At 28.7% G+C, this 19,593-nt stretch overlaps 7 protein-coding genes across 8 annotated transcripts; 3 read left to right on the forward strand and 4 right to left on the reverse strand.

Moving 5' to 3' along the window:
• Nucleotides 1–172: 172 nt before the first annotated feature.
• OCT59_018762 (uncharacterized protein) lies at nucleotides 173–2,123 on the forward strand (the record flags this gene model as incomplete). The annotated part of the gene is made up of 4 exons (XM_025314370.2): nucleotides 173–443; nucleotides 733–1,097; nucleotides 1,168–1,576; nucleotides 1,646–2,123. The coding sequence occupies 4 exons, from the start codon at nucleotides 173–175 to the stop codon at nucleotides 1,888–1,890; spliced, it is 1,290 nt and encodes a 429-aa protein (XP_025185164.1). The 3' UTR covers nucleotides 1,891–2,123.
• An 89-nt stretch (nucleotides 2,124–2,212) lies between these two features.
• On the forward strand, nucleotides 2,213–3,868 carry OCT59_018763 (uncharacterized protein). The gene is made up of 8 exons (XM_025314369.2): nucleotides 2,213–2,277; nucleotides 2,382–2,457; nucleotides 2,552–2,635; nucleotides 2,726–2,806; nucleotides 2,888–3,051; nucleotides 3,178–3,313; nucleotides 3,377–3,467; nucleotides 3,657–3,868. The coding sequence occupies exons 1-8, from the start codon at nucleotides 2,259–2,261 to the stop codon at nucleotides 3,813–3,815; spliced, it is 810 nt and encodes a 269-aa protein (XP_025185163.1). The 5' UTR covers nucleotides 2,213–2,258; the 3' UTR covers nucleotides 3,816–3,868.
• Nucleotides 3,869–3,871: 3 nt separating this feature from the next.
• Nucleotides 3,872–5,366, reverse strand: OCT59_018764 (uncharacterized protein). The gene is made up of 7 exons (XM_066135605.1): nucleotides 5,173–5,366; nucleotides 4,953–5,093; nucleotides 4,810–4,869; nucleotides 4,537–4,737; nucleotides 4,349–4,380; nucleotides 4,176–4,265; nucleotides 3,872–4,096 (listed from the first exon to the last, which is right to left on the reverse strand). The coding sequence occupies exons 1-7, from the start codon at nucleotides 5,336–5,338 to the stop codon at nucleotides 4,067–4,069; spliced, it is 720 nt and encodes a 239-aa protein (XP_066004876.1). The 5' UTR covers nucleotides 5,339–5,366; the 3' UTR covers nucleotides 3,872–4,066.
• A 156-nt stretch (nucleotides 5,367–5,522) lies between these two features.
• Nucleotides 5,523–7,000, reverse strand: OCT59_018765 (uncharacterized protein). Its single transcript, XM_025314367.2, has 7 exons — nucleotides 6,772–7,000; nucleotides 6,565–6,686; nucleotides 6,423–6,481; nucleotides 6,267–6,345; nucleotides 6,078–6,149; nucleotides 5,841–6,008; nucleotides 5,523–5,753 (listed from the first exon to the last, which is right to left on the reverse strand). Exons 1-7 carry the CDS (start codon nucleotides 6,971–6,973, stop codon nucleotides 5,604–5,606), a joined length of 852 nt encoding a protein of 283 aa, XP_025185161.1. The 5' UTR covers nucleotides 6,974–7,000; the 3' UTR covers nucleotides 5,523–5,603.
• Nucleotides 7,001–7,322: 322 nt separating this feature from the next.
• OCT59_018766 (uncharacterized protein) lies at nucleotides 7,323–10,773 on the forward strand (the record flags this gene model as incomplete). Its single annotated transcript, XM_025314366.2, has 9 exons — nucleotides 7,323–7,374; nucleotides 7,459–7,527; nucleotides 7,601–7,740; nucleotides 7,805–7,998; nucleotides 8,130–8,259; nucleotides 8,332–8,433; nucleotides 8,504–8,609; nucleotides 8,683–10,607; nucleotides 10,681–10,773. 9 exons carry the CDS (start codon nucleotides 7,323–7,325, stop codon nucleotides 10,771–10,773), a joined length of 2,811 nt encoding a protein of 936 aa, XP_025185160.1.
• A 2,623-nt stretch (nucleotides 10,774–13,396) lies between these two features.
• Nucleotides 13,397–16,401, reverse strand: OCT59_018767 (uncharacterized protein). Its single transcript, XM_025314365.2, has 13 exons — nucleotides 16,250–16,401; nucleotides 16,081–16,183; nucleotides 15,895–16,009; nucleotides 15,770–15,822; nucleotides 15,624–15,701; nucleotides 15,497–15,558; nucleotides 15,300–15,409; nucleotides 14,981–15,232; nucleotides 14,819–14,906; nucleotides 14,489–14,744; nucleotides 14,324–14,421; nucleotides 13,794–14,257; nucleotides 13,397–13,677 (listed from the first exon to the last, which is right to left on the reverse strand). Exons 1-13 carry the CDS (start codon nucleotides 16,359–16,361, stop codon nucleotides 13,477–13,479), a joined length of 1,992 nt encoding a protein of 663 aa, XP_025185159.1. The 5' UTR covers nucleotides 16,362–16,401; the 3' UTR covers nucleotides 13,397–13,476.
• A 260-nt stretch (nucleotides 16,402–16,661) lies between these two features.
• On the reverse strand, nucleotides 16,662–19,441 carry OCT59_018768. 2 transcript variants are annotated; one of them, XM_066135606.1, is made up of 7 exons: nucleotides 19,315–19,441; nucleotides 18,868–19,241; nucleotides 18,446–18,773; nucleotides 18,157–18,375; nucleotides 17,897–18,092; nucleotides 17,403–17,826; nucleotides 16,662–17,328 (listed from the first exon to the last, which is right to left on the reverse strand). In XM_066135606.1, the coding sequence occupies exons 1-7, from the start codon at nucleotides 19,376–19,378 to the stop codon at nucleotides 17,284–17,286; spliced, it is 1,650 nt and encodes a 549-aa protein (XP_066004877.1). In that variant the 5' UTR covers nucleotides 19,379–19,441; the 3' UTR covers nucleotides 16,662–17,283. The 2 variants fall into 2 exon arrangements, with proteins under 2 accessions (XP_066004877.1, XP_025185158.1); XM_025314364.2 differs by having other exon boundaries at nucleotides 16,664–17,328; nucleotides 17,407–17,826.
• Nucleotides 19,442–19,593: the final 152 nt, after the last annotated feature.

Below are 19,593 nucleotides of genomic sequence, written 5' to 3' on the forward strand. Positions count from 1 at the left end.
ACACAAAATTTTTTTTTAAAATTTTTTTTAATTTTTTTCTTTTTCTTCTCGGTTTTGTTCCTTAATTAGTTTAAATAAAAATAAATAAAGAAGCAATAAATTAGATCTTTCCTTCTTATTTATTTTTCCTTCTTATTTATTTTTTTATTATTTTTCTTTTTCATATTTAAAAATGGTGGCACAGGCAACATTTCTACCAACTGAACCCGAAGAGATTTCGCAAAACCCTTTTTATTTGAATGAAAGACCTAAAAGATGGAATATTAGAGATGATCCAATTACATGGTCAAATTGGTATAAACACATTAACTGGTTACATACCCCTTTACTTATCGGAATACCGGCGATAGGCTTATATGGAGCATTCACAACTAAACTTACAGTTTATACTGCTATATGGGCTGTTATATATTATTTTATCACAGGATTAGGCATTACTGCTGGTAAGTATTTTAAAAAGTTCAAAGAGAAATGCTTGTAGAGTTTTATTTTTTTTTTAAAAAAAAAGGAAAGGAAAAGTAGGAAAGAAATTGATTTGGACATTAAATTCAATGTTAATTTTTAAAATTTCCTATTAAAAAATTTAAAAAGAAACCATCGAGCCATTTTTTTTTGTTATATCTACTTTGGAATTATAATTCATATATTCTAAAAATAGTGTGCAGGCGTTTAGAAAGTTTCGTGTTACGCGTAGATCAATTATTTTCCTAACGATTTAATTCAATCTAATAGGATATCACAGATTATGGGCTCATCGTTCATACAAAGCATCTAGACCCTTTGAATTATTCTTAATTTTTGCAGCATCTGGTGCAGTAGAAGGTTCAATTCGTTGGTGGTGCCGTGATCATCGAGCTCATCATCGTTTCACTGATACTAGTAAAGATCCATATAGTGCCAATAAAGGATTATTTTATTCACATATAGGTTGGATGATGCTAAAACAAAATCCGAATGAAATTGGAAGAGCTGATATATCAGATTTAAATGCTGACCAAATGATAGTAATACAACATAGATATTATGGTTTATTTGCTATTGGAATGGGCTTTGTTTTACCTACTATTGTAGCAGGTTTGGGTTGGGGTGATTACTGGGTAAGTTAAATACATAAATACACGTTACAAATATGTGTATAAATAATAAAAATAATTTTTGTTATTATAGGGAGGATTTTATTATGCGGCTTTACTCCGTTTAACATTCGTTCATCATGCAACGTTTTGTGTAAATTCATTGGCGCATTATTTGGGAGATCATACTTTTGATGATCGACGTACTCCTCGTGATCATTTCATAACAGCCATATTATCACTTGGTGAAGGATATCATAATTTTCATCACGAATTTCCACAAGATTATCGTAATGCTATTAGATTTTATCAATATGATCCAACTAAGTGGCTGATTAAACTTTTATCATATGTTGGTGGTACTCATCATTTGAAAAAATTCCCCGACAATGAAATTAAAAAAGGTAAATTTTTAATGGAACAAAAGAAATTGGATCAAAAAAAATTATTACTTCAGTGGGGTAAAGATATTTCTAAATTACCTGTTTTCACCTTCGAAGAATGTAAGTCTTTTATTTTTTTTTTTTTCAAAAAAGAGAGACAGAGGTTAACTTGCTTTTTTATCTTAACAGTTCAAGATGGAGCTAAAACAAATAATTGGATTTGCATTGAAGGAATCATTCACGATGTTTCATCATTTATTAATGAACATCCTGGTGGTAAATCATTTTTAACAACTTCAATTGGTAGAGATGTGACCACATATTTTAATGGTGGTGTTTATGATCATTCTAATGCCGCTAGAAATTTAATGTCAAATTTAAGAGTTGGTGTCATTGCTGGTGGTGGCGAAGTTGAACATAGGAAAACCAAATAAAAACATAAAAGTTGACACATGCGCGTAATATTGTTATAACATAATGTACCTTTTAAAGCATACATATAATCCATTGTATTAAAGTAGATTACGTAATTATGATATATTATACTATGTTCAAAATCAATTTAATCAATTTATATAATATATATATATATAAATTAAAAAAAAAAGTTTGCATCCTTGAATCTGTAGTTCGTAGATCAATAAACATACATATGTCAATCAATATAAATATTTGATTTACTAAATTAGTAGTTTGTCATCAAAATATTTTGACATTTTAATAAAACCGGATTTTCGAGAAAACACGAAAAGGCTTAACCCGACGGAAGGTGAAACTGAATGTGAAATTTAACGATTTTAAAATGAGTGAAGATTTGAACAGTTTAGTTGTTAGTTTCTTTTATATCTATTTTTTTTTATAAATTAAAAAAACAACGTAAAAAAAATTTATACGTTACGACTTTTTGATTTCATTTATTAATAAGATCCTGGAAGACCTGCATATAGAGCTGGTCGTAAACCCATAGCTACCCGAGTTTATACAATTAACCAGGAGTCAAGGTATTAAAAATACTATTAAGAATACTATAAAAAGTATTACCGAATTAAATAATTCTTTTTTTCATTGTTTCTAAATATCATAAACCGTATAAAGATATTTGGTTGTAGAAAACGTTCCTGCACTCGGTTTAACAAAAGAACTTCTTGAATTATTTGCACTTTATGGAACTATAGAAGAGTATGTTATAAGTTAATTATTCATTTGCCAATTCCAATTCTATAATACATATATATAGATATCCAATTTTTATATATAATAATCATTTAGGTATCAATATCTTGATGATTATCCATGCGAAGAATTCACTGATGTTTATTGGATAAAATTTCAATCACTACCTCAAGCAAGGTATTTTTTGATTGTAAAAATTATGAATAATTATAATATATAAATAAATATATAATATATAATATATAATATATATGTTAGAGTTGCGAAAAAGAAGGTTGATGATCACATATTCTTTAGTTCTAGTCTAAGAGTACGTTATGGTCCAGAGTATGAAACTATTGAAGATACTCGAGGAAAATTACGAGATAGACGTACTGTGATTTCCATTAAAACCAATGAACAAAAAGAACACGAAAATAAAAGTAAGACATTTTATTTGGAAAAATGAGTTATTTATGATGATAACAAACTTTATCAAATTATATTTATTGGTCGATTATTATTATTATTATTATTTTTGGTTTTAAAAATTATAAATTGAAAATTAGTACATCATCAAACAAAATTGAATGATTCTTCTCGGTCATTAACATCAATTCCTGTTATTTATCCTCAACCTGATTCATCCGCTTATTATAATTATTATGATTATAATTATTATAATTATCCTTATTCAGCTCAAAGGTAGTTATAAATAATCTATTAAAATATAGGATTAAGATAATAAGTTATATGTTTAATTTTTAGTCAAGAACCGCCAATACCTGGAGTTGGATATCCGTCTTCATTCTCAACAAGTTTTACTCCCACGTCTTATAAATACCATACCGATCCAAATGTAATTATTTTTATTTTATTGAATTATATAATTTGGCGCCATGGCTCTCGATTTTTTCAAGTCCCCAAAATGGAAGTGACATAAATGTGACACATTCTTCTACCCTTACCCTAACCTGACTTAACACAATGGCTTGTTTTTGTAATTTTATTAATCATTTTAAAAAATGTATATATATATTTTTATTAGTCTTCAATGTCTTCTACAGTTAACACAATACGACAGAGAATCAATGATGCTTCAAAAGTTTCTTCCGACAAAGACAAAGGTAATGTAAATCAGATATCGACAGACAGTTCAATAAAATCTACACATACCACTACTCCCACTAAACGTAGAAGAATATAAATAAATATATTATGGATAAGTTATTTAAATAATAATTTATACATCATAAAAAATTTTTGCTTAACGTTAAGGAACAAAGTTATATTAATATTTATTAGATAATAGGAAAATTTTGTTTAAAATAATAAAATAAACAAATGAATAACTAATTTAAATACAATAAAGTAAAAGTAACATAAATAAACATTAATTTACTCCGTATAAAATCTCATTATTTTGATTTATATATTATTAATTTTTTATTAAATTACTTATCGATTATTGACTACCAATTCCAAAAACTAAATAAAAAAACAATTATGTGATAAAATCTTCAGTCATGAGAATAAAAAAAAAACTTAAAAATACACATTTTTTTACCTGTTCATAATTAATTAAAATCCATCCATCGTTATCGGTATCATAACGTCGAAAAGCATCCGTAAGTGTCTTAACGGTCACACATGATTGCTAAAAAAAAAAGATCAATATAAAATTAATATCAGTTCATTTTTTTTAAAACGGAATATTATAGATGAAAAAAAAAACATTACCACAAAATTATCAAAAGTCACGTCGCCCTTTCCTGCATTGTTTTTACCGCCTTAAATTGGTTAATAATTCATATTCACAAGGTTTTTGTGTTAACAGGGGGGAATATTTCCCTCACTCTTAAACAGTTTTTTCGCATTGAAACAACGGAAAAATTTCAATTAATGAATAAATAAGAAGTTGCACTCACCATATTTATCATACTTTTTAATAAGAAGATTAATGAAATTATCACTCAAGTTATAACCGAATGTTCTCAAAGCATTTTTTAGTTCAGCGAAATTAATAGTGCCAGAACCGTCAGCATCAAAAGTTTGGAAACACTTTTTCCAATCCTCGATGTAACGCCAAAGTCCTGTAAATTCCTGAAAAGCGATCGTACCAGAATTATCTGAATGTTTAAAATTATTATAGAATTAATACAATGATGCATTAATCATTGCTAAAAATACTTGTTACATACCAGTATCAAACATATTCATCATCAAACGCACGGTTTCAATATTAAATGGACTCCAATCGCCTTAATTGTAAAATTAGAAAATTCGATTATTGAATTGATACAAAAGAAAAGAAATTATTATTTTAGTTATTTAGAATGCGTACCATTAATTAAAGCTTTTTGTAGTTCTTCTGTGGTCAAAGCTCCACTCTTATCAGTATCTACGGCTTGAAACCAAAAGTAAAGCTGTTGGTCAACCCCTGGTGGTGGTTGAGCAGGGGCACTACCAGAATTTGGAGGACGATCTATTATATTAACGAAAAATAAAATATTATACAAAAGTTTCATTACGGATTTCACTAGTGCATCTCACTATTTAAATACTTTGTTGTTGTTGAGGAGGAGGATATTGATATCCTCCAGGTTGTCCATAAGCTCCTTGTGGAGGAGGTCCTTGTTGTACATAACCTTGTGGTGGAGCTCCGTATTGACTTCCTTGTGACTGTGGCGGTGGTCTATAACCTCCTTGATTGTTGTTGTAGAAAGACATTTTTAAATAAAATGCAAATTCAAAAATTGTCGCAACGCAAAAAAAACTTCCCGATTATTATAATGCGAATGCGATGACATCACCAGTAATGAGTCATTAATCGATTGTTTTTATTGGTAGAAATGGTGGCGTGAACTAAAATATGTCATAATACCATAATAAGATTAACAGATTACAATTTACAAATGTGTCACCAAATGTGAGATATTTATTATTTAGATGGTTTCAATAGTATTACAGGATATCTAAAATTATAAATATTTAATTATGGGGATTCGACAAATTTTTTTACATTTTCGAGCCATGAAATATATTCTTTTTGTTCTTTAAATTCGACATAATTTGGAATAAACATAGCGACAGCAGTGTTAATGCCACGCTCCTCTAAAAATTTTTCAAAAAGAGCTTGAACATCCTATTTATTTTAAAAAAAAATAAAATTTAATTCACGTGAATAGTAAATATAATAATAGCACTTAAAATGAAATTATATTATACAAACATTATCCAACGTCTCGAATTGTGGTCCAGGGTAAAAACCTCTTCTCATCCAGTCCGCTTCAACTGTCAAATCGTTTGCTAATTTCGCGTCACTATAATGCGCCACGTAACTTATAAGGAATACACCATCGACAAGCATTACTTCAAACGCCAATGCACCTTTTCCATTCTTTGATAAAAAAAATATAGATAAATTAAATAATTATTTCTACTTGATTTACATAAAAAAATATAGTACCTTTTCAATATTGATAGAACATCTGATAGGCGATGATGGTTCGGTATCTTCATCCTCTTCCTCCTCTATTACCTGTAATACGATTTTCAAGTTATTAACTTATTTGGAAAATATGCATATTGTAATACACACTTATGTAAGCTAAATATATTCGCTTTAAGAACCAAAACACTAAAAAAACAAACTTACTTCAGTTTCTTCATCCTCATCTGTTGAAAATTGTGTTGATTGCTGATCTAGGATATTGATATCGAAAATTAAACGAATCCTACGAAAAAATAAATAATAAATAAATTAATAATGAACAAACTAAATGAACATAGGTTATTTTATAATTCAATTTACTTTTCATTTCCAAAAACTCTCGAAAGTACAACTTCATTTACACCCGGTTTGTCTTCAATCTATAATACAAAAATCATAGATGAAAATTTTTTTATAAAAAGTCATCAAAATTTTTGGATTTAAATATTAACTTATTAATTACTTTAAATGGATTTTGTGACAAGAAAGTTTTCACGAATTCTGGTTCTTTTTCAGTGATTTCATTTTCATAATTCAATTCTTCCCCCAATTTAACAGCCAATTCTTTATCAGTTTGGGTATCTTCTTTAAATATACAAAAAAAAAAAGAAATATTTTAGTTTTGAATATTAATACTTCTTAATACAACAATATTTCGTAGTAGCATTACTTGGAGCAGGTACAGCATTTAACCGAAAACTTGTCGCGGTAAACCCACGAGAAATGAGTAGACTAGGATTTGGACGCGTAAGTGCAACACGAGACACTGGTGTTACAGAAAATGGTTTAACTATCAAAGAAGTTCTTAGTAGTGTGGATATAGGTCTTATTGACTTTAACAAACTCGTTCGAAGTAAACTTGCCAATACCATATTTTTTTTTTTTTTGAAGGGATCTTTTTTTTCAAATTTTTTTTTTATTTATATTATAAATATCATGTGATCTAATCACGGGATAACACAGTTGCACTAAATTTAAGATTTTATGCGTGTCAGTTTAATAAACTTCTAACTCAGGTTTTATCAACAACTCGACATCATCTCGGTTTACTTCCCTCATAAATTTAGTTCTCTACAAGCTTGGTAATTATATTTGTAGATTCAATACCGTCGACTTATACAAGCCGGAAATTTATGATTAACCTGGTATTAAACAAACCCATTTCTAGTCCTTTACTACCTCACGATCTAAAAAACAGTTCATTCAGGTTTATTTATAACTATGTCAAGTAATATGCGCGGCTTGACCGTGTTTATCGCGGATATAAGAAATTGTAAATTTTTATTTTAATTTTTGACTTATGACATACTGTAGAAAATACTCATCTTATCATGACTATCTTCCAATAAAATCACAGGCAGGGTGAGAGAGTTAGAAGAAAAACGAATTAATAAAGAAATGGCAAATATTCGGGCGAAATTTAAGGGTTTGTCATCACATTTGATTATACGACAGTAAATTGATAGTCATTTAATTTATTCGCATTATTTACATTATAGACGGAAACCTCAATGGTTACCAAAAGAAAAAATACGTATGCAAGCTTTTGTATATGTACATTCTTGGATGGGATATTGATTTTGGTCACATGGAGGCTGTAAATCTTATATCAAGCAACAAATACAGCGAGAAACAAATTGTAAGTATATGTTGCTTCATTTTTTTAATATTTTTAATCTTATTTAAGTTGATTTTATTTATAGGGATATCTTGGAGTGACCCTGTTAATGCATGAGAATAATGATCTGGCACGTCTAGTTATCAATTCAATACGTAAAGATCTTGAAGAACTTAATGAGATATACAATTGTCTAGCTTTACATGCTATTGCTAATATTGGCGGTAGAGAAATGGCGGAATCATTATCATTTGATGTTCATAGACTCTTAATATCACCGTAAATGTTTCTTTTAAATAAGTTCTCTTGCAATATTCGATTATTTTAGACCATGCAAATTTATATACCTTTTCTATTTTAATTCAAGATTTATTCACCCATCTATTTATTTTTATTCAATGGTGACTTAGTAATTCAAAAAGTTTTGTCAAAAAGAAGGCTGCTTTGACATTATTACGGTTATATAGAAAACACCCTGATGTAATCCCCGCAACGGATTGGGCTGAGAGAATAATTGTTTTAATGGATGACACAGATCTGGTAAATTCTTTTTACATATAATAAAAATATTTGACATGACCAAGATTCATGAAAATTTTATTTATTAACTAGGGCGTTACGCTTTGTGTTACTAGTTTGGTAATGGCTTTAGCACAAGATAATCTAGAAGCGTATTTGGGTTGTTATGCTAAAGCAGTTGATCGATTAACAAAAGTATGGAGTAACACTTGATTTTTTATAATTAATTATGCAGGTTTAATAATTTGCTTTAATTCTCTTGTAGATAATTGTTGATAAAGAGTATTCTCTTGATTATGTATATTATAAAGTTCCTATACCTTGGTTGCAAATCAAACTGTTACGGTTATTGCAATATTACCCGGCTCCTGGTAATCCATTATTTTCAATCTAATGATTTGTTTTTCTTAATTTCTAACCTCTTTTTTCAAATTACCACCGCAGATGATCGTAATATTCGAAACAAGTTACATAATGTGTTACAAACCATCATTAATAATTCACAAGATGCGCCTAAAAATGTGCAGCACGCTAACGCACAAAATGCTGTATTATTCGAAGCTATCAATCTTGCTATCCACTTAGATTGTGAATCACAGATTGTTAATCAAGCCGCCGTACTTTTGGGACGCTTTATAACCTCAAAAGAGACGAATGTACGATATTTAGGATTAGAAACTATGTCACATTTAGCAGCTTGTGTAGATTCATTGGAACCTATTAAAAAACATCAAGACACCATATTATTGTCTTTGAAAGATAAAGATATTAGTGTTCGTCGTAGGGGATTGGATCTCCTGTATAGCATGTGTGATGTCACAAATGCAAAGGCGATAGTAACCGAATTACTGAGATATCTTAATATCGCAGATTATGCTCTTCGGGAGGAAATGGTGTTGAAAATTGCAATTTTGACAGAAAGATTTGCAACAGAATACCAGTGGTACGTGGATATTATTCTTCAGCTCCTTAGTACTGCTGGTGATCATGTAGGCGAAGTAGTTTGGTATCGTGTTGTACAGATTGTTGTAAATAATGAAGAACTTCAAGAGTATGCTGCGAGAACAGTTTTAATTCATTTAAGGTCACCTTCTTGTCATGAAAATCTTGTTAAAGTAGGTGGTTATATTTTAGGTGAATTTGGAATTCTTATCGCCAATATATCAGGTGCTAGTCCTATGGAACAATTTAATACACTTCAATCGAAGTTTGGAATGTGTTCCCAACCGACAAAAGCTTTACTTTTGACCACTTATTTAAAATTTATTAATATCTTTCCGGAAATAAAAGGAGAAATTCTATCGGTATTTAACCGTTATCGTCATGTTTTGGATTCAGAACTTCAACAACGTGCTGCGGAGTATATGGCTATTGCTACTATGCCGGCTGATGATCTTCTGCAAACAGTATGTGAAGAGATGCCACCTTTTCCTGAACGTGAATCAGCTCTTTTGTCACGTTTACACCAAAAACAATCAGATACAGAGGATAAGCGTACATGGGTTATTGGAGGAAAAGATATTAATAAAGATAGAGATACTGTACGTTTTTCTACATTAGGGTCCAGAAGTAATTCCACTGATAGTAAATCCAAGAATGAAACTGTGAGTAATGGAAATAATAATAATGGTAATGGGGAACTTGATTTCTTACATGATCTTGAAGGATTAGATTTAAGTGGTCAAAATGGACATGCAACAACTTCAAAGCCATTACCCGCAGGTTTTATAACACCAGGATCAGAAAGATGGTTTGGTAAACTTTTGTATAATATGGAAGGTGTATTATTTGTGGATTCTCAGCTTCAGATTGGTATAAAATCAGAATATCATGGCCATCTTGGTCGCTTTGCTCTTTATTTTAAGAATAAAACACAAACAACTATCACATCATTTACTACAGTGATAGAACATGTTAAAAATCTTCTGATCACTACACCACAGCAACCAGCGACTCTCATATCACCATCCGGTCAAATCCAGCAGCTCTTTCATATAGAATGTCAAAATTTATTTAATGAAACGCCTAATATTCGAATTTCATTTATATCTGGGACTCTTCATACTATTGTGCTTAAATTACCGATTGTATTAACAAAATTTATGGAACCCATCGAACTTAATGGACCAGAGTTTTTTACAAGATGGAAACAAATTGGTGGGGGATCAAGAGAAAAACAAACTATTTTGCAATCAAATGTGCCAATAGATCTTCAAGGGTTACATTCTATGATTTCAGGATTTCGTTATGGAATTTTGAAAGGAGTAGATCCAAATCCCTATAATATAGTTGGAGCTGGCGTCTTGCACACAGCACAAGGAGGTATGATCGGATGCTTAATGCGATTGGAACCGAACGTTGAAGCACAAGTAAGAGTGATATTTGATATCTACAAACTCTTTTTAGTTGTTGTATTTCATTTTTTAACTATCGGTTTTTTAGATGTATCGATTAACTGTTCGAACTACGAATGAATCGGTCACTAATAAAATTTGTGTACTCATGGAGCCACAATTAACTAATAATTCATCGTAGATAAAATCTATTTTCTGAACAATTTATTACATATAAATGATCTATTAGAATATTTAACTTTCCTTCACTCACTTATACACCATAATTTGAAAACTTATAGATTTATTTTCGTTTCAAAATTTTTGCAAATATTAAGTTGTATAATTATATATGTGTGTATATATTATTGTATAATCATATAATTCTATTCAAAAAAAAAAAAAATTAATTAACATTGCATTTTCTACCTATACTTTCACATGTAATCTTCATACTTCATACTATTTGTGTACTACTGAGCTTTTAGTTCTGCATCAATAACTGCTTAAATTCCGAAGAATTTCTATCTTATTATATTTAAACTATGAAATTAATCAATAAATAGATTAAATCATATTATAATATTTTGGTTTTACATAAAAAAAACTGTTAGCTTATTGAAAAAAAAGAGAAAATTACTTTAATATTAATTAAATACTATTAAGATAACATTAAATTGTATTATCTTTAGAATTTATATTGCTATATAATGTTTTATTAATAAAATATGTATATTGTAAAATTTTTAAAATTTAATAAGAAATAAATTTATAAATTATATTATATAAACAATAATAGTTTAAATCAAATTTAATTGAATAATATATATTAATATTTGTTAGAATATTACATTTTTATTTTAAGTATTAAAAAAATAATAGAACTCCAAAAAACTTTCAGCAGTTTTCATTACAAATGATATATAATAATATGAAAAGTAGTTGAAAATATCTGAAAACTTTAATAGAAAAACTTGTTTTAACTTCAGAAAGTTATTTAATAACTGGAACTTATTCTTCAATTTATACCAAAATATTATTTTATCAACTTAATAATAATTATATTTATTTAATAATTAATATACTAATATAAATAATAATATTGCAACTTTATTTATAAAAGATAGCTATAGGTAGCTGTTCTTTTACTCAAAACTTATTATATAATTCTTTAGTTTCAACTTTTAAGATTTTTTGAAAATTCAATACTAAATAAGCTATAAAATTAGTTGTAACTAATTATATATAAAAAGTTATCAAATATGTAAAAACTTTTAATATAAATTAATCTAATGGATCTGTATCTAAGCATCTTAAAATTTTTTGAATATAAATACTAATCACTGAATACTATAATTGTAATATTGATAAAAAACTTAAATTCTAATGTAGTATTAAAAAAAGCATATATTATATACAAAAGTAATTAAATTCCTGAAACTAATTAGAGTTGACTTATTTTTATTTACAGAAAATATTAGATAATAATATATAAACTAACCTATTAATATTTAAAAAGATATCTACTTTTATAAATATCAGAAAAACTTTTTAAAAAGTTTAAACTTTAAAGTTATATAATAGTAATAAATATTAAATTGCAAAAGAAATATTACATATTCAGTTATAATTATTAATTGGATTAAATAAATTATATCTGAATAACTGATTAGTATTTTTTAAAAAATTATTTGCATAATAATTTTCTGCTAATTAGAATTTACAATAGTATAAAAAGTAAATTTCAAACTATTTTAGGATATTTTAAATGATATTTAAAATAATAAATTACAGTCAAAATATTATTTAATTTCTAATTAAGTTAAAGTGCAAATATTTTAAGATCATTTAAAAGAATAAAAAAAATGAAATTTATTATATATTATAAAAGTTGAAATGTATTATAATGTATGCTTAATATGAAATTTAATTGGTTAAAATGCAAATCAGATTGGAGTAAATATTTTACTATAAAATTCTTCAACTGGTCTTCTGAGAAACCAAATGGAATCTATAGATTTTATTTATACAAGTAGAATGGAGTAGATGGAATTAAGAATATGTAAATAGCTTTAAAAGATGTTACAATTTCTAACAAGATATAAGTAGCTAAAAAGGATATTTGTCAACAATCAGAAAGCTGGATAAATATTAAATAGGTGAACTAATCAATAAACTTTATAGTTTTAATTAATATTTGCTCAATTTTAAAAAAGCTAGAAGGAATTATTTGAGAAGAGCAATCTGATTATTTTCTATTTTATTATTTTCATGAGTTTAGTTTTTTGTCAATATAGTTTGCTACTTTTTATTTTTTGTATATTATTAGCCCTTTCTGTTAATTTGTTTTCGATAATAGGAATGTAATGTATTTTGTTTATTTTAATTTTTGAGAATTGTTTATTGGTTAAAATTTATAATATTATTGGATAAAAAAAAAAGATTATAACTCAATTTTAAACTTTTTGCATTAAAGCAGTAATTAAGATTTAAGACTAAAAGTAGAGATATTAAACACTAATGTATTTTTTAAATAATACCCTTTCAATATAATTAAGAACAAAAAAATAGCTTTTTTTACATGTAAATTTATAAATCTTGTAATTTAGTGTGGGCAAAAAAAAATAGTAGGGTTATTAACATAGCACGTACTATGGTGTTAATTAAGTGTTAATCAGAAGAATTTTTAGAAGAAAATCCCTACTATTTTTCGGAGGTGACATTAGGGTTTTAATTCTTGCAAGAAATCATTTACTCCAACATGCCTCACTAAATCAACAAAGACATGTGATATCAACTATTTTCGGTCATATTGTGTTAATTTTAATAAAGGCAGAGTTACGTTTTTATTACTTAAATGTTATAATGTTTGTCATGTAACTGATAATGTTATTTTATTTATTTTTTAATCATCATCACTATCACTACTATCGCTATCATTATTTTGTTTTTTCTGACTACCTCCACCTCCTCCTGCTACTGCAGCCGCAAATCCTTGTTCTCTCATTAATTTCATTTGTCCGGCAATAGAATCTTCCTCGGGTTCTGAAATTTCATCATCAATTTCCTCTTCTGGAGGAAGTTCCGAAAAATCTTTCACATCAAGCTAATTATTATTATTATTATTATTATTATTATTATTTTGGAAAATTATTATTATTTAAATTATTAGTAATTATAAATAATAAAAAAAATAAATAAATATGTTAAATAATTAATTACCCTTAAATCTTTTCTGATATCAGTACCAACATATGAATCACTCTTAACGTATGCAACATAAGAATATAACCCTGGATCATGTGGTGCTTGAAAATGACATCTAATTGTTCTAGTAGTAACAATATTTGTAATTTTCATTGGTTCAATTATAATTCTATCTTTTTTATCATCTGCCATAAATACCCACCAATAAGGTATCTTATCTCTTGATAAATATGGTGCATGTACAAAATCATTTTTTTCATCTGTTTGTTTATTTTTACTTCTTCCAAATAATAATTCATCTTCACTGTCAAGATACTCTCCTTTTTCATCTTCCTCATCATCAAAAGTTGCATTTTTCTCATTTTCCTTACTAACTCCATTCATTTTAATTTCTTTTGCTTTTGATGTTGAATTTACTATTCTTAACTTAATAATTAATGTAACAATAGATCCTGGAGTTATAATTGCATCACCAGCAACTAAATGATTTAAAAAAATTAATTATTTAATTCTCTCAAATTTGGGATAATACAAAATTTTTATACCTTTGAAATATGCTTGATCAATTTTTAAAAGCGGGTATATACTAGCAATTCGCATGAGGGATTCATACTCAGTGGGCGATAATGCTTTAAATACATTCCTTAAATAGTGGAAATAAATGTAAGATTAAATTTTCTTATAGAAAAATTTCCGAGACTCAAACTTACTTCCTTTCCTCATCATTCATTTCCCGAAGTTGAATAATATTTCTTATGTTCTTCTTTTTAAGTTTCATTGTTTTTATTATATCTTGATTAATATAAGGTAATTGAACAAGCGAATTATCTTGAAACCACATTGCTTGAACTAAAAGCTGAGAAAGTTCCATACAACGTAAACTTGTTTGAAGCCAGCGATGTGCTATTGCAATATCAAGTATGCCGTTGATAAGGTGTATAGATCTTTCAGCAATGAAGTATTTATCTTTACGAAAAATAATTAATTATCAATGTAAGTAAAAAACGTTAATAATGACTTGCAATTATACAATATTCTACCTTTCAATAAATCCTCATCGGAAAAATTAATTCTCAACAAATGAGCATGAAACAGTGCACTTGCCTTTTGACAATATGGTGCAATATACTATAAATTATAAATTCATTTTTAAGTAATCTTAGAAATTATTTACTGATATCATGTTAAACCTTCATTCTTACTCTTTTACTCGGTTGATATTTTTCGCTAAATCTTTTGTCCAGTTCTTCTTTCACTGATGATATAATTTGTGGTAACAAAGTCGTATCTGATGGACGCTGTTCCACTAACTCTTTATATTCAACTGAAGCAGAAAGCAGATCTAATAATTGTTTAATAGTGGAATTATTCCTTAATTCTTTGAAATATAGATCCATTGTATGTGTTCTAATCCCATCCTTAGTATAAGCATTAGAACTATACCACCATCGACCCTGTATAAATGTAAAATCAATTAGATAATAATTTATTTAGCAGCTGATATGATTGACTTGTAATTACCACAAAGAAAGGAAGACCAATTCCAAACGCAAGGGCATAAACACCAAGAACAAACGGACTATTTTTAGCTTCGATCAACCATGTTGGTAGTGCAATACCCAAAGAATAAGCTAGTTTTTGTTAAAAAATAATATGTTTGTCTCAATCGTGTAGAATGATATTTAACTATAATACTATAATAATACTTTTAATCTAACCTTGCTTGCCATCAGGATGACCCCATTCTTCATAATTCTTACGTATATCTTCATCAGTCAGTCTAACAAAGTATTTGAATATTTTAATAAAGATACCAAATTTTAATCATGAAAGAAAAATATTTACACTTTATAAGCTTTGGTAAAGTCAATGAATTTGCTTTCATATTCAGCCTTCTTGTCTTCTGGGGCCTTATCAGGATGCCTTAAAAATTAAAGTGTTAATATAGTGAAATATTTACTGACGCATAAATAATACATGAAAATAATTACCATTTCCTGCTAAGTTCCTTGAAGTGTTTTTTAATTTGTGGTAGCGGTGTACCCTATAAATTATAAAAGTTATAGTGTTTTAATACGTAAATTATTTCTAGATTGTTTAATGTAACAGTATTAACCTCAGAGATGCCCAATACTTCATACGGATCCCACACGTCAATTTCAATTTTAACGGTTGTAACCTTATAAACTAAGTAGGCAAAGCATATCCATCCGACCGCAACAAAAATTGCTCTATTTAAAAGTAAATAAGTCAACTTTCTTTTGGTCATATAAGATTATGTTATCAGTTAAATTTATACAACTTTTTGCTGATACGATCTGTTGAACTTAATTTTCGGTTTTTTAGGTAATTTTCTTTACGTAAACACGCTTCGCAATTACAAGAAGGCTTACGTAATTTCGCATCTGTTATAAAAAAGTTCAAGATTAAAGTTTGATTTGAAAAAATTTTGAACTGATCAAGAAACAAACCCTTATCTGTACTGAAAAGCGAGAAATACGTAGTTGGAATAAGAAATATTGCTATGAAAGTTAGAAGAAAATAGTTAAATGTAACACCCTGTTCATCGTAAATGTACCGCATTTTTTTTTAAAAAAAAAAAGGAATGAAAAACTATTTCGATAAAATAAAAAAAATCAATAAGCGTGTCGAATTTCCACTGGTCACTGGTCGATAATCCGATCTGCACCACGCGGCACGCGTCTTTTGGCGTGATTGGCGTTCTGTTCTGTTCTTGCTGATGTTCAAGAACCAGTTCTATTAATTTGGAAATACTGTACTTCGCATTATAAAGAGACGAATTAGATATTTTGGCAGAGACGAATAAATTCGTGAATAATAATAAACGTCAGATTTAATAATAACAACTAAAGTTTGTATAAATTTGGTAATTGAAAATTTATAGAATCTTTTTCTGTTTATTAAAACTTTTCAAAAAAAATACAAAGAATTTTTTTTTTCGAAATAAATAAGTACTTATATATAATAAAATATATAAATATAATAAGTTATCCATTTATCCTGACTATTTTTTAGAGTTCTGCTAATTGTTTATTCATAAATACGTATATAATAACTAGTTCAGTCTACATGACAATAATTTATTGTTCAAGTTAACAAGTCACGTTCCGAATTAGGTCGTTTCACGATAAGTGGAAATGGAGGAAATGGATATTCATCATCTTCATATCCTAATTGTTGCATATTACTCGTTAAATCATCCACTGAAACATTACCTCCACGAATTCTTGGAGATGCAGGGGCTGATAGTGGTTTTGGGATTTTAACTTTTTGTTGATCAAACCCACCGGATTCGCTGCCTGCAAATGAATCTGGATAAGCTCTATGTAGTGCAAGTTTTCTTGCTCTCACATATTCCATTCCCAAAACTTTCCAATCCAACAAATCCGATAATCTTTCAGTTCTGTTACGTTGATTAATTCTTTGACGCCGTGATTTTTGGCAGAATTGTAACATACAATCCGCGAGCTGTTCAACGGATTCATCAACTGATTTCAACCGACGATCTACTATGTAGATACCATAATCTCTATTTTAGGAAAATAAAAATTGTTTAATTGAAAGTTAAACACAAAGCGCTTAAATTAATGGAAATGTACAAACGTACGAAGATTTCTCTAGTATTTCCTCGACGAATCCGCCAAATCCTGAAAGATTAGTGGTAACAGATGGTACACCCATTACAGTGCATTCTGCAGGAGTATATCCCCAAGGCTCATAATAACTTGGAAACACGCCAAGATGGCAACCACGAACAAAATCTTCATACTCAATACTGATTAAAGGATTGTTGGAACTTAGAAATTCAGGGTGGAATACGACTTTTACGCGATCAGATGGGTGATTGAAAAGCTGCAGACGACGTAATTGGGTTAAAATAGGATCCGAACCATCGTCAATCATATTGTGTGTAACTATTGGTGGCAGTGAATTTCTTTTAAGAGCAATAACGCGTCGTTTTAGCAGTATTTTTTCTTCGTTTGTCAATAATTCCGATGGATTTATGACAGCACGTGAAATATCACCACTAGAAAGGAATATATATATATCTGGTAAATATAATTGCGAAACAAAAATCAATAATGTCAAACACATACCCCGTATAGCGTGCAGCTTTGTCAAATATTCTCTGACCGATTTTCTCTGTGATGTCTTTTACTGTCTCCTGAAGTTGTTTTGTAACAGCTTGACCTTTCAGTGCTTCCACAGCAAATGATTGAGTTGCCGCAGGCATGACAATAAATGCAACAACGGTCATTGGTGAATTACAAGCTTTTAGTCTATGGTTAAGACCTAAAAAATAAATAAATAAATAAATAATACACAAAATAATTTGTAACAATAACATTTTACTTACGAGATAGAGATTCAATATACATATCAACACCCTTATTTCTATACTCATAGCGACCAGCTGTAAAGAAATATAGAGTATTGTCAAGATCAAAATCGTAATGGCCGTAAAAATGTCCGCGGACAAAATTATGAATCTTTTCTTTATTCCTTGCATGTAAATTTTGAAATTCATGCATGGCGGAAAATTTTACAACATTTAATCCGTTTGGAAGAACCCCATCTAATTTTTTAGAATAATTTATTAACTTTTTTTTGTTTATAAATTAATATTAATTTAATTTGTAACCTACCTGGTTTCCTTTTTAATAAATGCTCAGCTTCGAAAGCCGTAATTTGACTAACTGTTGTGAACACATCACAACAATGTGCGGCACCACGTTCAATACAATAACGGTGATATATTCCACGTTTTCCAGCTTCTTCATCAACCGAAAAATGTTGTATATTATTATAAAAATCGACAGAGCCAGCACATAGATATCGTCCCAAAAGAGTCGCGTGTGTTGTGAAAATTGTGGTCAGTTCTGTACGACGTTTACGGAGCAAAGGAATAGCAACACCAGCGAGCCATTCGTGAAAATGTGCTATAACAGCTTTCTTTTTTTCTCGAGCTACAAACTATTATTTAAACAATTATTAACATAGAAACACGTGAAATGCAGGATCAGGATTCTAGTTATAATAAATAAATGTATTGGGCACAATGACTCACATCTCCCAAAAACCATCCAACAAGATAACCAAATAAAATAGCATCATTTGTTTCTTGATCATTTGGTGGTGAAGGAATTCCGGCAACGTTCCATAAATCACCCTTCCATGAATCTAATCTATCAGCAATTGAATTGGTGTCTAATAAAAGAACATGGGGAGCTCCCTCTATTAACCATCGACCATACATCCATTTGACCCCTTGACTTGTCATTTCATCAAGGATTTCTTTCATATGAGGATTAGTAACTTTTTCTGCTTCAACCTCTGCAGCAGCAGTCTTGTAGGCCAAAGGTCCAATGAGCGTATATCTGTCACCAAACTCATGAGCTGTTACGGGAGCCTTGGTTTTTATTACCGTATAAATTCCTCCAACTTTGTAAAAACGGTTTATTTTAAAAATAATACCATACGCATACAGATTTAATAAAAATTCGTTCAAATTTACCTTTGTTTGCAACCTCCCAAGCAATTTCGAACAGGAAAGGGTTATGAACGTCACGGTGACTCATACTTTAACAATAAAAATAATTAATAACTAATAATTCTTTATCCAAAGGAAATCATATATCCGTAGCGAAAGGGGAATTTTTTTTTTTTGAGGTTTTTATATGATAATTCATTCGACTATTATAGTTAAGTTTGAAATGAATGACATCAAATAATAAACAAATTATATTCATGATACTATTATAGCAGTCAGGCGCTTGTCAGGCCATTTAACTAG

This window comes from Rhizophagus irregularis, chromosome 28 (assembly GCF_026210795.1).
Source record: "Rhizophagus irregularis chromosome 28, complete sequence".
Taxonomy (NCBI): domain Eukaryota; kingdom Fungi; phylum Glomeromycota; class Glomeromycetes; order Glomerales; family Glomeraceae; genus Rhizophagus; species Rhizophagus irregularis.